This window comes from Dufourea novaeangliae, unplaced genomic scaffold (genome assembly GCF_001272555.1).
Source record: "Dufourea novaeangliae isolate 0120121106 unplaced genomic scaffold, ASM127255v1 scaffold124, whole genome shotgun sequence".
NCBI lineage: Eukaryota > Metazoa > Arthropoda > Insecta > Hymenoptera > Halictidae > Dufourea > Dufourea novaeangliae.
The window spans coordinates 3,361,518-3,378,225 of NW_015374010.1; the positions used below are offsets into that span (position 1 = coordinate 3,361,518).

General features: G+C 39.3%; 1 protein-coding gene across 3 annotated transcripts in view; it reads left to right on the forward strand.

Moving 5' to 3' along the window:
- The window catches only part of LOC107188496, a 380,591-nt gene that overhangs the window by 134,657 nt on the left and 229,226 nt on the right, over nt 1-16,708 (forward strand). For all 3 annotated transcript variants that reach the window (XM_015576795.1, XM_015576793.1, XM_015576794.1), the window contains exon 2: nt 13,671-13,751. In XM_015576795.1, coding sequence (XP_015432281.1) covers nt 13,671-13,751 — 81 coding nt within the window. The remainder of the gene's footprint in view (nt 1-13,670; nt 13,752-16,708) is intronic.

Genomic DNA, 16,708 nt, shown 5'->3' on the forward strand with positions numbered 1-16,708 from the left:
TTTTTTGTTTTACGATTACTGAAATTATAATAGTGCTTTTTCTTAGGGTATACGTTGATTTTTAATACCCCTTAAAATTTTGACCCGGAAGTACTATCTCGAAGACCAGAGAAGATGTGTGAAAACTTTTAACGGGCGAGGTTCATATGTAGGTAGCAGAAGTTATTTACGACTCAACCTAATATTTCACTCCAAAACGGAGCTACTAGTCTCTCAGGAGTCAGACCACCAAATCTCGCCGATTCCCTAAATTATTCCCTAAATTCACGTAACCGATTATGTTCTTCCACTCTCGATTCCACCGGGGAATCTCACCAAACCGTTCCGACCGCTTTGAATCCTCCAAGAATTAGATGACTTTATCGCTCGGTTTCACGGCTGAATTAATAGTAACCTGTCCCTTGGAGGGCAAAAGAGGCCGTAAAACGCAGGCACACCGCTACCGGATCGCAATAAACGTGCAATATTCCGGTGAAATGCGCTCGGGACACGTCGCGGCATTATCGTTAAAGACCTGGCGACAGCTACGGGACCAACGGCGAGTGTTGCCCCGCGAAAACGGATAATATTAACCGGACTGGTCGGATATTTTACCGCTCATCAGGTTTCTGTTTCATTTAAACCGCGTCGCTGTTACGGTGCGTCTCCACTGTCGCGATAAAGTTAACCGATATACACTACCGATCAAAAGTATGAGACCAGGTCTGATAATTAAGGGGTTATGCCTACCTGCGAGCTCGAAAAAAGACACGTACTTTCGGAATTTATTTTTAAAAAACTTGAAGACTATTTTAAACATACGTCATTGTATTCAAAAGTGTACATTTTAAAGTGCTTACAATAATTTCTTCAATGCAAAATATGAATAAATATGGGAAATATCAGCGATCTCCCTGCGGCGTTTTTATTTTAAGCGTTTTGCGGTGACCACTGTAACTTTGAGTTCGTTTATCTAAAATGAAAAATCCGAGCAAATTATAATCGTGAAACGCACCAACAACCCTAATAACATAATGTAACAATTTTTTCTTGATCCCAAAATCAAGAAACATATGAATAGGGTACCGATTAGTAAAGTGTTACGACCTAAAAAAGGAACCAAAATGACCTTGTATTGGCTGGTCGAGTGTTAGAAGGTCGCTACCGTTGGCTCGGGAAGTGTTAAAAAGGTGTTACCATTATATCGTCGAGGATTAAAAAGGCGTTACCATTGGTTCAGCGGGTGTTCAGAAGGCGTTACTATTGATTCTTCGAATGTTAGAGGGACATTACCATTGATTTTTTTATGTTAGAGGGGCGTTACTATTAATTCTTCGAATGTTAGAGAGGCGTTACCATTGGTTCGTCGAGTGTTAAAAAGGCGTTACCATTGGTTCGTCGAGTTTTAAAAAGGCGTTACCGTTGGTCCCACGAGTTTTAAAAAGGTTTCACCATTCGCTCGTCAAGCGTTAAAAGGTCGTTACCATTGGCTACCACATACCTACCGCGCACGGCAATGAAAACGCATCATAATGGTGCCACTGCGAACCTGCCGTAAACCACCGTCACCAATGGTACTGGGTTGAGCAAAAATGGCGCCGCGAGATAGCGGGAAAATATTGCCGGTACTCCTCGGGACTTTTACTGGCCCGTTGAAGGTGGATGGAAAACGCGCCGCGCGGATAATATTGTTCGCGGCGGAAGACCCGCAGTCTTTCCTCGCTGAGAGATACACTCGGCCTCGGAGCATCGTTTTCCACCTTTTATTATTTCTGCTTTGGTCTTATTTTTGCCTCTGTTTGATACAGCGACCGGGGGATGAAAAGCAGGACGGAAAACCTCGAGACAGGGAGCCTGGGAGATTGTGATGAGATTTACGAAGTTGTTGAACAGCAGCGACGATTTTATTTTCTCGTCGACCCCCTGATGGAAAGCTGCGGGGAGTGAAACTGCGAAACTGTAGAATGCGGTGTTATGGTTCGGATCTGGGAGTATGGAAAACGGGGACAGATTCGCGGGAGGATTCGGCGTGAATGAGTTTTTGATGGTTTTTTTTGTCTGTAGATAATTCTTGGATGTAGACGGTATCATTTTCTGCTTGTAGTGGAATATGAAATATAAACAGATCTGTTTGGTGCTATAAATATGCAGTTAGTATATTTTAAGTCTAAAAGAGGCTTGGGAATTAAATTCACGGATTGAAAAGCTGCTTCGTTCATTGGCTGATGATATTGTCCAGTAAGTTCTTTTAACGTTGCATAAAATTTGTCTCATTTTTATGTTCCAGGTAAAGGGGTGGTATTTGATGGTTGGCAACCTTGCGTCTGCTTTTTGAAGAGTCACGACAGTTGTGAGTACTTAGATACATACACAGCAAAACAATTAAATACGTGATTAGAAAATTAATATAAAAGATTCCCAATTTTTATCCTCATTTCTTTGATTTTCGTTCTTTGAAAATTCGTTTCTTGATCTTTGAAATTTTTCGTTCTAAGGTCGTGCAACAATATCCAAAGCCAGATCAAATTTATTCAAATAATCGATTAATTCTTTATTCTTCTATATCATAATTAACTCTCCGTAGGCAAACACATTTTTCAGACTCCGTAAATAAATTAGGTCGTTTATGTCCAAGCTTAATTTCATTACTGTTTTAGGCTTTCGAAAAATCTAAAGAGATTCTAGAATACTTCTTAAAGTCTCGACTATATTACACAATTATTCGTTAAGTGAAATATTTGAAACATTTTCAATAAAAATATAAATTCGAATGAAAGTCCAGGAAAAATAGGACTTCGATTAGGTCGTCAGCGATCCACATTACCTACGAAAAATTAAAATTCCCGTCATATTTTCCATATTACGTACGTTTAGACTCGCCTTCTTTTGATTCGATGCAGTCATTATTCGGCGACAGGATAATTTTCGCGGGGAATGAATACGTCGGTGTTCCGTCAACAATGGGTCCGCGGGCGTCTCGTTAGCGGAAATCTCGTGACGGCGGCGACGCAAGTGGAAGCTGTGGTTCTTTTAGAAGGATATTGTGTTACGTTACGGGGAACGGAGGGATCCGAAGCTGCTAATGCACCCAGCATCCGACACCGGCCGCATTCGAGAAATATGCATCGAGGGTGTACCGTTACCAGTACCCGCGGATTATGCAATGCAAAATGAACAGGAAAAGAGGTTTTATCTTTTTCCCTTTGTTAATTAAATCACGTGCCTATCCTGTTACCGCCGCGATTACCCTATCTGTTCGTCCGGTTCCGAGATCCACGGAATGAAATTGTTACGAATTTCTTTTTATTTGAACGATACCAACCGACCGTAAATCTTCCGCGGCGGAACCGGCTGACCTTTGATTTTCCTTGAATTTCGAGTCTGCGTATCTGATTACAGACTTCCTCGTTATTGTGGGAACGTGGAAGACCTTCGAATTGAATGATATTACTTGACGGTTGACTTTATTCATGGTCAAATTGTGTTCGTGGACCGGCTGTAAGGTTTTATTTTAGAATTTGCAGAAAGTATATTTTTAAGATTGTTCTTGTAACAATTTGTACTGTAATAATGGTATTGGATTAGATAATTCGGTGAAAAGAAGCGAGTGCTCAGTATGCTCTTGACAATTGCATTTATTTATATTCAGTGTTCGTGGGTCAGCTATAGGTTTTGATTTAAAAATTTGTGGAAAAATGAAAGTTCGAAGGACTGTATTGGGAAAATTGGTACTTGAATAATGGAATTTGATTCACGAATTTATGAACAAATAAATTTTCAAGATATTGTGTTCTGAAAATTCATACTGAATGATGGTAGCAGATTAAACACTTCGTTGAATAGATCTGGGTAGCACAATCCTCAATATAAATCGATTGTGAATTTTCATTGAGATTTATGAAAAATTCCGTATACCTGTATTAAATCTTTGTAATCTCGTAAACAACAAGTAACTTTCTACTTCACCATTTCTGTATTCCACAAGGTCTTAAACTTCATATCTTTAAAATTTATTCGAATTACAGCAATTATCGATATCAGTTCAGGTTCAGAAAAATTAAAGTCAACCAGATTTCGAAAAATCTACCCAAATTGTAAATATAAGATCTCCTTAAATAGAATGTCTTTTATGCCAATAATGTTCGACAAAAATGAGAACACAAGTTTCGTAAGCAATTTGAGTACATCAGGAAGCCGCTATCGTAATTAACGCGAGCAGGCGATACTTTTCATCTTTCCGACCGCGAAGCATCGTCATCTGGCAAACATTTTTATTCCCCGAGTGATATTTTTATTTTCCGTGGAGTCTCTTCAAAGGATCCAAGCCACCGCGTTTTAAGTTACAACCAACCGAATCTCGAGTGCGAAATAACTCGCCTTCTTGGTGGCCACTGCTCCCCCCCCCCTCCTCCAGGCATGATTCTCGCCCGAGCAGACGTTCTCGTTGCATTTTTTACGACTGGCCCACGGTGCCACAGCACTCCGCAAATTAGGTTTCGCGGGTGTACGAGAATGAGATTTTCGGTCCGCCCGTTTCCTTGGATTCCACTTCGTCTCGTGTCACGTGGTTGATCCCTTTTTATTCGTAGAAGCTTCTCGACAATTCTGTCCCTTAATCTGGGACACTGTGGAATAATCCTAGAAGATTATTTTTTTTTTATTAGAACTTTTTCGTTGATTTATCTTCTTCTCATTTCTCGTTCACTAACGAGAGTATACTCGTCAAGTGAAAAAATAAAATACCTTTTGCTATAAAAATTGAAATTTTAGTAAAAATTCAAAAATATATTTCATTTGGTTAGAAATTCAAATGGTTATACATTTCCAAACCAAATTCCACCGTTAAAGGGTTAATACTTGATTTACAGAAAACTGCTGTTTGAATTTCATTTTGACATTTTTTTGGACAAACCTTCTGTACTGGCAATCGGTCCAGGAAATCATATATTCACAGAACAATTCACTGTCCTCAGTTGACAAACAATACGTTCAAATCTAACGTGCATACTCGCCTATGGAAAGCTCCATGTTGCGCGAAATATTCGATTCGCTCGACACCCCGTTAGCCATAAAGGCGGTGAGATTATGGTTCCGGGACGTGGCCGGTAGCTTGTCAAACTTAACGGCGTGTAAATATTTAACGAAGAAGAAGCACGAGTCCGTCTTCTAAGCCGCGCGTCTTCATCCCGTTTCGATGAAAAATAAAACGACGATCGTATGTGTTACGAGCAACGATACGTGGACTTCTCCGACCTCCCACGCATCAGGAGTACCTAACTATGTACGTTCCGGTCTCTGAGCCTCTGATGGACATAAAAGCGCGGACCACTCCTGCCGATCGGAAAGTAAACCCGCCCCATGAAGCCAAGAATCCTGAATTACGATTCGTTGTTTGAACGGTTAAAGACCCGGAAGATTAATACGAACCCGCTCTCTTCGCTTCGACGAGGCTCGAGTAGGTTCGAACGGAAATTCCGATCGACGTGCGACTTCCAAACGGGTTTTAATGGACCTCTGACGAGTCTAAACGATTCTTGATGTTATTATGTGTACCGGTAGGTACACTACTGTTCAGAAGTATCGGTAGGCACGCCTGGTCTGTATATGGAAAGTGTGATGTTTCATAAAAATTATAGAGGGTGAGTCACTTAACTGTACCACTTAAATTTATTTATTGTTTTTTTAGTAGTATATAATACTACAGAAGTAATATACACTGCAACAATATCGAATTCTTGGACTAGAAATATATATTTATAAACATTGAGCTCCTGTATAAAGTAGACAAGTATTGTATGGATATGTTATGCACTGAAATTCCGTCATCCTTCACTGACGAATATCTTGGTAATTGTTAGTTTTTGACCCTAGATACCTTAGTAGTTTTTTACTCAACATTCAATATTCTTTCGAATCGCATGGTCAAGTATTACATGTTATGACACAAAAATTCCAGATCACCTTCATATCTCGATAAGAAAGCGGAACATCAAATAACCAATTATCACATTGTATGGCTCTCTTGATATCAAATAATTTTCGTTTGAAACAGTTTTTTATACAATAGGTAGTTTATGAGTATATTTAGGAGGTACAGTTAAGTGACTCACCCTGTATACAGGGTGGTGTTACGTAACTGGTGGCATAATCAGATAGGAGTGATTCTACGTGGAAAAATAAACCGAAAATATGGAATAAAATTTTTTCATTTGAAACTTCGTTTTCGTGGTAATCGAATTTGAAAATGTACTGAAGGCATAGGACTTGGCTGATGCGTCTGTTCATTGCTTTCCATTTCTACTTACTAGCATCACGAATACACGTGTTTCAGATTAATTTTCGAAGTTCGACTTATTTTTTCACGTACAATCACCCCCTACCTGGTTGTACCACCAGTTACATGACACCCTGTATATTGAGGCACTTTTATTACTTTGTATTGATATAAATTGTTGTTCATCGAACTTTAATATCCCTTAAACAATACTCATGACAAATCCTTTGCAATTCTGAAATGTCTTTATTATATTTACTTCATATTCGATAGGTGTTCTAATACTTATGAATGGGAGTATAATTCATTGTTCTTTCTGTAAATTTAATGGATGAAAGAGATCTATTAAATTGAGTATAGTGTAACATGTAATATGAAGATTGCAGGGAAAAAAGATAAGTTCATTTTTGTCGATTTTCTGATTTTTACGTTATCTGACAGCTAAAAGGAAGCACTTCGATATGACATAATTGAAAAGGGGAACAATCTGTCAGGTCGAAAGATATAAGCCTTCTAAAAATAGGTGCAGAAAGAAACAAGGAAATAATTTAAGTCCAAGTGAAACATCAGAATAATTTGATCAGTTCACGAAAAACAATATTGGAAAAAATATTGGCAGGATATCAACCACTTAATAGCACCGAGATTACGCATAAAATATTTTTTTCGTTCTCACAATTAGGGGGATTTTTCCTTGTCAATCCTAAGAAGTCTTCAAACACACAATCGAGGATTTACTGTATGTCTTCCATGCAACTTTTCTGAACTAACCATTCGCCAGAAAACACAACGTTCCTTTCAAAGACAGGAAGTTGACAAACAACCACAAGCGTGCATTCTTTCCGACAAGTCGGCTTATTAAATCGGGACCGGAAGACGTCGACAGAGGCGGGGTTTCGACACAAAGGGCCACGGCGAACGGAGAGTGAGAGCCCTCCGCGACTTCTTGCCGCTAATGCACGTTTTGTGGGAGTTCAGACGTCGTCGTTCAGGCTTCCTCGGAGGAGCGACTCCTCGCCAGGCAGCGGTGGAACGCAAATATGCATTGCCAGACGGGGAATGGATCGGGCGATAAAACGTGCGACGCGCGTTAAAACGCCCTCCGGTTACCACTCTCGTACGCATGGCGAGTTGGTTGCTTCTTCTCCTTCCTGCTTCCGTGTTGCATACCGGTTTCATTTGTTTTCTGAGCCGACGGTGTCGGTGGCGGAATGTCATCGTTGAGTTTTCGATCAGATGCAGGCACTTTTGCGTTCACTACCGCTGAAAATCGTAGGATTTTACGCGTCGATCGCAGTTCCATTGAAATGAGAAACAGGTGTATAGGTCGTACTGATATGATTAGACTGCGGAAATTTATTCAAATTTACAGTTTTAGATACGAATATTTAAAGATTAAAATGGGACAGAATCTTAAGTATTGTACTAAATGCTTCACTACATTAGTAACAACACATAAATAATATTAAACTTTGTTTATTGCATTTTCCAAATTAAGAAATGCTATAAATGCATGGACATCCGCAGTCTTGTTCTAATGTATACTTTATTGTTATACAAGGTCTGATAAAAAAATCTAGGATTTTATGTGTAAATCACTTATTAGTAATTTTAACAATGATTTTATAAGATCACCATGAAAGTAATCTTTTATGATTAATACACTCGGTTATGATTAGATTGCGGATGTGTCGGATATCTCTCCAGACAACTCAATAAACATATTAGACCGAGGAAAAGCTTTGCAAACATGTCTCTAACCGTGCAAGATAAATTAGTTTGCGATACGACACGTTGCAAATTTTATTAATGGAACATTTAGTGCATATCAATTATCAGAAACTTGAATCAGTGTTTTAATGCATAAAAAATTTCGAGAACAACAACAATAATCAGGAAATCATAAAAGTTACCGAGCCGTGTATTCAAAACATTTAGTGGTTCTGGTCGATTTTAATTAAAACGACTTTAACATTCTCATTCGATCGCAGCTGGAACATTAAAAGAGAGGTGGAAAGGCCCGTCTGATGAAAATGCTCCAGGCGATCTGTCAGTCGCTCCTGCAAAGGAATGGACGAGCCCGTCTGCTTCCCCTTCGTTTTCCGGCGGTTTTTTCCCACCGGTTCGGCTCGTTCGCAAGCAATTGCTCGCGATCACTCGCCTATGCAAATTATTACTTCACATGTAGCTACGGTTGAAAGGTTCAGAAGTAAAATTTTCATTTTATTCGGGTCCAGAATGCAAACAGAGTGAATCACCGAATTTATTTTTCTGTTTCTTTTCCAAGAATTTAATCCTTAACTGGTGAGGTGGAAATTTTATTATTTATTACAGAAATAGTAGCTTTGCATTCTTATCTAAAAAAACATCGAAATAAATAAGCACCTCTTTAATGAAGTATTCAACAAAAATAGAATAGTCTAGAAATATTTATGAGATACCTCAAACTTCCCCAATTAGGGGTGAATACAGATAGAGTAGATGCAGTTTTACGACCGTGTTCCTTTACACGAGAAATTACTATAAAAATGATTCACAGCGCCTGTAACAATAGGAACAAGGCGCATTTCACTGCGAAATGTCCACAACAACATCCATCTCCTCGGAATTGTTCAATTAATTGGAACTCGTGGAATGCATGTCGTGGAAATTCATGTTCTGTGTATTCAGTCTCTGGTGCGCGAGAAATCGATCCGTTTTTTCGCCCCTTCCTGCTCCGTGCACCGATCTCGTCTCGCAGAATAAAATCAGAACGAAATCCCCTTCGGTGCGAATAGTAGCGTGGAAATAATGATGCCGCCGGGGATCTATGAACAGAATAAGACCACCAGAGCGTGGACTCGTGTTTTGTCAATTACACGGAGGCAATTCTAGAGCTGCACGGTTTCTTTTATACATGTTCCTCAATGCCTTTTTTTTTTATACTTATACGATACTCTAGAGGAGTATGGAAGGTCGCTGGCTACCTTCACGAATGCTGTGACAGATCTCGATTGTATTAAAAGTGTAGTCAATTTCTACACGAAACTTAAAAAATTTTTTAAATTTACAATCAGTCTACATATTCGGATCAGAGTTGGGCAAAATGTAATCTAATTACAAAATCTAAATTTCAAGTACATTGTGATTTTTATTGTAAATTTAGTATAGTTAATTACAATTATATTGTAGGTACATAAAGGTATTTGTTCGCCATTAATTCTTCTTTATCTATTTTTAGACCTCAGTTTCGATCAATAATCCCTTATATACATTTTCCTTCTATGAATAGTAACATCAAGATGATTGCTGGGTTAAGATCGATACGTTGAACGTGCGTACAGTGCATTACTCGAAGAGGAACGGGTTCTTTGGCGTTTGCAAAATCGATCGGACAAGCGGGCCCGGCACTCGCGGATCTAATTACAACCATCTACACCCGGGATGGTCTTAATTGATTAATGACGGATCTAGCGGCGTTACAAGCAATCGTGGACGTTTTCAGAACGAACCGGCATTTTAATTGAGATGAATACGCGTGAACCTAGGCCGCCCTACGGATCGCCACTTCTGAGCACGGACGTAATTACAAGCGACTGGCTTCGTGCTGGAGGCCCGCGATAATATACAGGCATTATCACGGACACCGATCCGCGGATGATTATTATTAATTAGCCGCGGTCCCGTAATTACACGTTTTCTGACTGGCGAATCCACTTGGAATATCCCCCACCCTCCCCTCCAGCATGACCATCTCGTTACGCTGAAATATATTTACTTTCCGGCCGGGTATTAATCACGGGAACAAGTGTCTTGGCCTCTCGAAACGGTGAAACGAATTCCTGGTTTCGCTTGACCGGCGATGCTTGTCTGAACGATCGTTTTGTGAGCGTTATGAATCATAACTTATGGTAATTGCTGTGGGCAAAATATACCTGTTCGAATATTGAAATAATATATGAAAATAAAAATACTACATACCGTAAGTTGGTGTCACTTGGACTCAGGCAGGGGTACGTTTGCCCCAAAGTCAGGAAATGATCATTTTCGATTTTGCTGCTGTTTTTGCGGGTATTGTTACGTGAAATACATTTTCAAGTAAAAGTGAACTTAATTTAACAATTTATAGGGCTGCGAAATGTAAAATTATCATTTTCTGGCTTGGGACAAAGTTACCCTGACTGATATCAAAGTTACTTACGGTATGTTTCATGTACAATGTTTTTTGGGTAATTATTGTCGATTCGGATGCAGTGCAGAAAGAAATCTAAGGGAACATGAGCGTTTTTATTCTATCAATTAAGATAATGGATTTAAAACCTTAATTTAAGTTCTTATAGTGTATGTTTTAATAGAGAATGACGAGGTGCAGTGACTAATGCTTTAAAAAATTTGATTGCATTTAAAAAAATTATTTTGACCTTCACATGTTCTCTACGCGTCCACCTACAAAAAACTATTCACATCAAATCATTTCTTCCCTGAAACCATTCAACTTTTATTTGAAACATTTTTCAACTGTCATTTGAACATATACTATTCCAAGTAGAAGTAAGACTGTACTTTATTTTTATTTTATGCATAAATACTTCACTGTAAATGGGCTGTATAATCCCTGATAATGGAACAGATAAAGCGTGTTGACGTAGCTCGCCAGTTTTTGTAGCACTATGGTATATTCTAGCTGGCGCCATTGCCAAGCTTGTGAAATAGCGATTAATCATGGCTTGTGGATTAAGACAGTTGGTTACAAAACATAGGAATAATTGCCGTCGTAATTTCTCTTAGCATGGAGAACAGTTTTCGGAGGATTAAGGATGGGGGATAGCGAAACAGTGGCTCGGAGTATCGGTCCGTTCGGTTAAACTTCTTAACTAGTGTCCGAACCATCTCAAACCGCGCATTAATCATAGTATTAGAAAGTTCTTCTGTCGGGTAAATGTGTTCATAGTTGGAACAAATGGCGCCTTCGTGCCAAAATGATTGATGATGGAGGATGAGTAAACAAGCAGAACAGGTAGAATTGCTTGTAATAGTAGGTACATATTGCTTTTTCATTCACCGTTCTACCATTACATTTATATCTATACGTGCCTATTGCATTTTCAAATAGAACTGTGTGCAGTAAGCACATTCTGAATACAGGGAATATAAACAAAAAATATGTCTGTGACCTTAATGGAACTTTGCAAATATAAAAACCTCAGTCCAAACAACGTGGGAAAGAGCAATATGTAAAGAGCAATAAGCAAATACTCTGAGGACCCAAGCCTTGGGACCTCAGGACCCCGGGACTCAAGCCTGTAGAACTCAGGGCTTAAATCTGAAGTTCCCTGGGACTCAACACTGCAGACGCTACGACTCATCTCTAGACTTAGAAACCCCCAATATAGATCGCTGGGTCTGGGCCTTCAGGTTCTAAGATCCTTAGGTCTGGATCCCTAGGTCTGCTGTCTTCTGGAATCCTCAGCTCTGGGTTCTGGGACATCTAGGCATGAATCGCCAGGTCCCAGGATCCCCAAGCTTATGTCACTGTGTCCCAGGATCTTCAGATTTGGATCTTCTCTCTAAGTTGGTCCGATTCGAACCCTTCGCTCCTTGGGTGTATCCAACTCGAGTCTCTTGGTCCTAGAATGATCTCCTTTGAGTCCTTTACTCCTCAATTGATACGCCCCAACTCTCTCTAACTTGAATTCATTCGGTCCGTGTACGCAAGCCGTAATATACGTATGTCAACTCCAATCTGTGGGGTCTGGATTGGTGTCACGTAAACATCAACTTACGTTTCTCGTAGTATCAACTTGTTGTAACTGTAGGTATACTGTTATTATCTTTCCTGGAATCTCAGGGTGCCGAGAAACTCGACGCAATACGACGGATGTGAATCCAGTGATCGCGTGTAAGATGTTCGAATCAGTCGCGTTTGTTTCACAAGCTTATTAATTCATGTCACATTGCCGGGCGCCAGAAGTTGAGTTACGGTCTGCTCGTGCGAAAAAACACTCCCGATATCGATGTGTCGCACGAATGAAATATAAATATTGCGTCGTAATACGGACGAAACGCGAACTGAATCGTTATTGCGTAACTGCGCACCACTATTCCCGACTTCGTCTTTCCGATATGCAGGCGACAGGAGCTGTTGCAACCGACAAAAATAGAGTTCGCCATCGAGGTGTGGCTCACTGAAAATGAATTTTGCATTAACATCGATACACAGTCCTGGTCGATTTGTGAAACCGAAATAACACTTACGAATGTTACGTAAGTAGAACGCATTACGTGCATATTACAGTGAAGGATATTTAAGAAAAGGGTATCAGCGAATATTTCATCGCGTGTGTACTCACGTGAAGTTGGCGAAGCGTTCTCGGTACGTTGTACGGGTACAGACAGCGTTCTCGGGAAAAACGCAGGTTCTGTGAATAATCGTTTGACCTGCCTACCGGAGATATTCATTTTCCAATAATTTCAACCGGACAACCGTGTAATTTACGGCCGGTCGAAGAGATTTTATTTTCACGTCGTAATTATAGTAATTCCAGCAGCTGTTCAGTAAGTCGAAACCGTTTTAAATTCAAATCGATATATCGATATTCTTTGAAATATAAAAGTATGGCAAGTATAGTTTCTGGGAGAAACTTTAAACATTGTAAAAAAATATATTAGGTGTTTTCGAAATATTTGTACAGATTTTATTGTCTTACTCTGATTATTAAATGGTCGTTTATAAAAATGAGTACATACGTTGTTTTCAACATTTCGCGGTTGATACTCGATCGTTGGTCAACGCATGCGCACTGGACAGGTAATCGTTAAGACAGTCACGCGCATGTGTCGAGTGTGTAGGGGTGTTTGTTGTGATCTTTTCTCGATTTGAGTGAAATAACGGTTAAAATAAGATGCAAAGATGCCACAAGTGCTTCTTCCATATAAAAGACACTGCTCCTTACTTAATAATTGATAATCAATTACGCAGATTTAGTATTTATTGTTAAAGAGTCGTTCTCACATATTTAACCTATAATTTCTGTACGGTTGACCGACAGAAGGTCGTTACTTCCTGCGCATGCGCTAACTCTCTATGTGTGACTCTTCGAACAGTATCGGTTTATAGTGATCTACGTTACGATTCAAAGACAGTAAACAGTTGTAGAATTAAGTGGAGGATATTTATAAGTAGACCGTGGATGTTTATGCAATTACAGAGTTCTATGTACGAACTTAGTAAACGAGATTTAATAATTCATTTGAGCGATAAATGCATAAAATCCACGATTTATTTATGACAATCGTGATGTGCGAATTTGTGAACGATAAGTTACTCACACCTACAATCTATTGGACGTTGAATTTGATAAGCAGACGTAAGAGAGCCCCAAGATAGATTGTTGGCTTCCGATTAGTATCTGAATTAACGATTATTCTGTTTCTATAGGGCTTCCAGCGTCCGCGGACCCGATTCGCCCCTGAGCTCAGATCTGGCGCTTGATAAGCCTCGCCCCATACCATCACCTAGGTAAGTCACTCCGTGTGTGTCACACTTTTTCACCTTTACGACCGAATCGAGATGACTCTGAACCCCGATTTCTCGCGTTATAAACGCCGGGTTAATTAGAAAAGTTGTCAAGAATGGTATCGAGGGACTTTTCTCGTGGTCGAGGCTTTTCATCCTTTGAAGGGCTTCGACCTATATCCCAGAGATGTGGCGAAGTCTCGATAATACGTTCTAATTGAAACTACCAGATAATGAGCTCAATACTTTGAGCGATCACGCTTCAAAATGATTCAAATCAGTTGGAAATTTATAATTTTATTGATGACGTTTCAATGATTTTGTAACATTACCATAATACATTATAATGGTATGATAAGGGGGGCGGGGGCAATTTTTTTGTAGAGTGTGGCAAATGCCACTTTCTTCCATACATGGGGGAGGGGCAAGTGCCTAGTTGTAGTGTTAATTAATAATAAACCAGTATAATCATTTCACATTAACGTGATTATAGTATTTTACTTATAATAAATAACATTATACTACAATTATCAATAGAAATGTGTATAAAAGGGAAGAGTACTTCACGCAATGAAGTATCAATACAAAAGGAAACTATGAACATGGTAGTATTGCTATAACAGTATAATAAGGTACCAAAAAATGGCACAATACATAGTCTGGATGAGAATGGTTCCGATACATTTTTATCGACTAACAAGATCGATATGCTTGCCATGCTATCTTTCATTTCCATGCGCATACACGAGACGGGGAATATAAATCCGTTTACCAATTTTCCAGCAACTGTTTCGTTCCCTGCGAAAGGAGAATCATTTTTCTCTAAAACAATCCACCTCCTGTTCCCGCTCGAAGTGTTAATAAACCGTACTTCCCGTTACGCACCCGGGGAAAATTCTATTTTTATCGAGTGCTCTTTCTCTCTCTCTTTCTCGGTACGTTTCGTCCTACCCAGCTCCGACTCACCCCTCGTAGGAGTCTTGATGTTCGATAAGCCTGTGGCAACACAATAACCATTCCCCGTGCACACTCGAACGCCTATTTTATTTCCTCGTCGACACCGACGCTCTCTATTCCGTGACCGTCCCGGTCTGAACCACCCCCTCGTGAACCAACCTCTGCGAACCACCCCCCAGTGAACTCACCCGACGAGAAAAGAGAGAGACTCATCCCGACCGCGATCCGTCAGGTGGAAAACCACTTAATATCGACTATCCGCGCGGTTTTCCTTTATTTCTCCCGTCTCTGTGCATATCACTTTGTTCGACGTGTGTGGTTCTACGAAGGGAAGGGAGATATCGTTCGTCGAGAACCACGCAAATCACGAGGCGGAAACGTAAAGTGAACCGTGATTCGAGCACCACCACGTGCTCTCCGACGTCTAATTAAAGTATGCTAATGAGTGTAAAAAGTGGAAGTTAATTTTTACGTTTTTCGTGTGTCGCGAGAATTTATTTTATATCCAGGAAGATCGGTTTGGTGTTCGAATACGTTCTGAGGGTGGTAGGAAATTTATGGGATAGCATCCCTTGTCTAAGGTCAATTCATTTTAGAGATGAGCTTTTTCTTTTTATTTATTAGACGCTTCAGTCCATTTCAGAGCTATAAGTGGTAACTTACATGAGTATTGTATAAAAATAATTTTCCGATACAAGGTGGGTCACAAATAATTTTCCTGTCACAAATTTATGTCGATCTACTACGTTTTATTACTACATATTACCCATACTTTTACAATATCAGGTTGGTGAAAAATAATTCCCATTTTCTTGTCAAATTTGTGTCGATCCAGCACGTTTTATTTTCACCATTAGTCAAATCCGGAATCAGCATTTAATTTAAACATTTATATTTTCGTGTTATTTAATTATATTTTCATAATTTTTCAATATTTATGGCGAAGGTTATTTATGTATCCATCCCATACTGCTAGGAAATTATAATGTATTCATCAGTTTATACGATACGTGTGTGTTATTTCTCCTAAAGTGTCTTACCGATATAAAAAATAATGTAATTGCACGACGTGAAGAAGGATAGACATGTGTTTGTACATCGTAAAAATCAATGGCATAAAACAGGCTACATCGTTGTATAATAAACGTAAAGTTTATAGGAACCCTTGGATCACCGTTAAGCTCGGTACGTACCAGGTACCGTCGGTTTCTTTTATCGCGTTAACTTTTATGCCGGACTGAGCTCGATTCAGACTTTAATGGCAATTCTCTATAAACGATAAGAACTATTTTATATACTCTTTCGTTGGTACGGAAATAGATCTTGCGGGGCTCGGTTGCGGTAAAATTTATGCTCTTTTAAAATTGTTTGTAAACCGATTAACCACGGAATTGAAGTATAATCGGCAATAATTTCACGTATTAATCCATACAGACACATTCTTCTTATAATAGTCGATCATATATATTCATACTTGTAATTAGTAATGGGGGCTCTGAAGCACTTGGAACTGCTTCGAATATGCACGTATGGTGAACAATTCGAATCAGTTCGAATATGATTCGATATTTAATACTAAACCTACCACGACCGTTCAAATGACTGGTTTTGCCATTCTAATTCCTACCTTTTTGAAGGGTTCGGTAGGTTTAGTGTTAAAACTTTTGAAATTCGTGATAAGTGTTGAATTTCTTTTGTAGTATCCATTATCTAGAGTACTTTATCGAGAACAATAGAACAATACGGGCTGTTACGAGTGGAGACCCAAAAGAAGGTAAATAGAATCCAATCGCGTAGATATAACCGAAGTTACATCGATGGCATCATAAGTTTCATCTACCCCCTTTTTCACGTGGACTTAAAAATGGATTTTAAACCAACTTAAGTCAGTGGACATAACTCGGTACATGTTACTGGTTGTAAGTGGTTCAGAATGTTAAATGTAGAATTAGGTCCGAGAAGTTGTGTAACATTTTAATAAGCGAACATGATGAGCAAAGTTT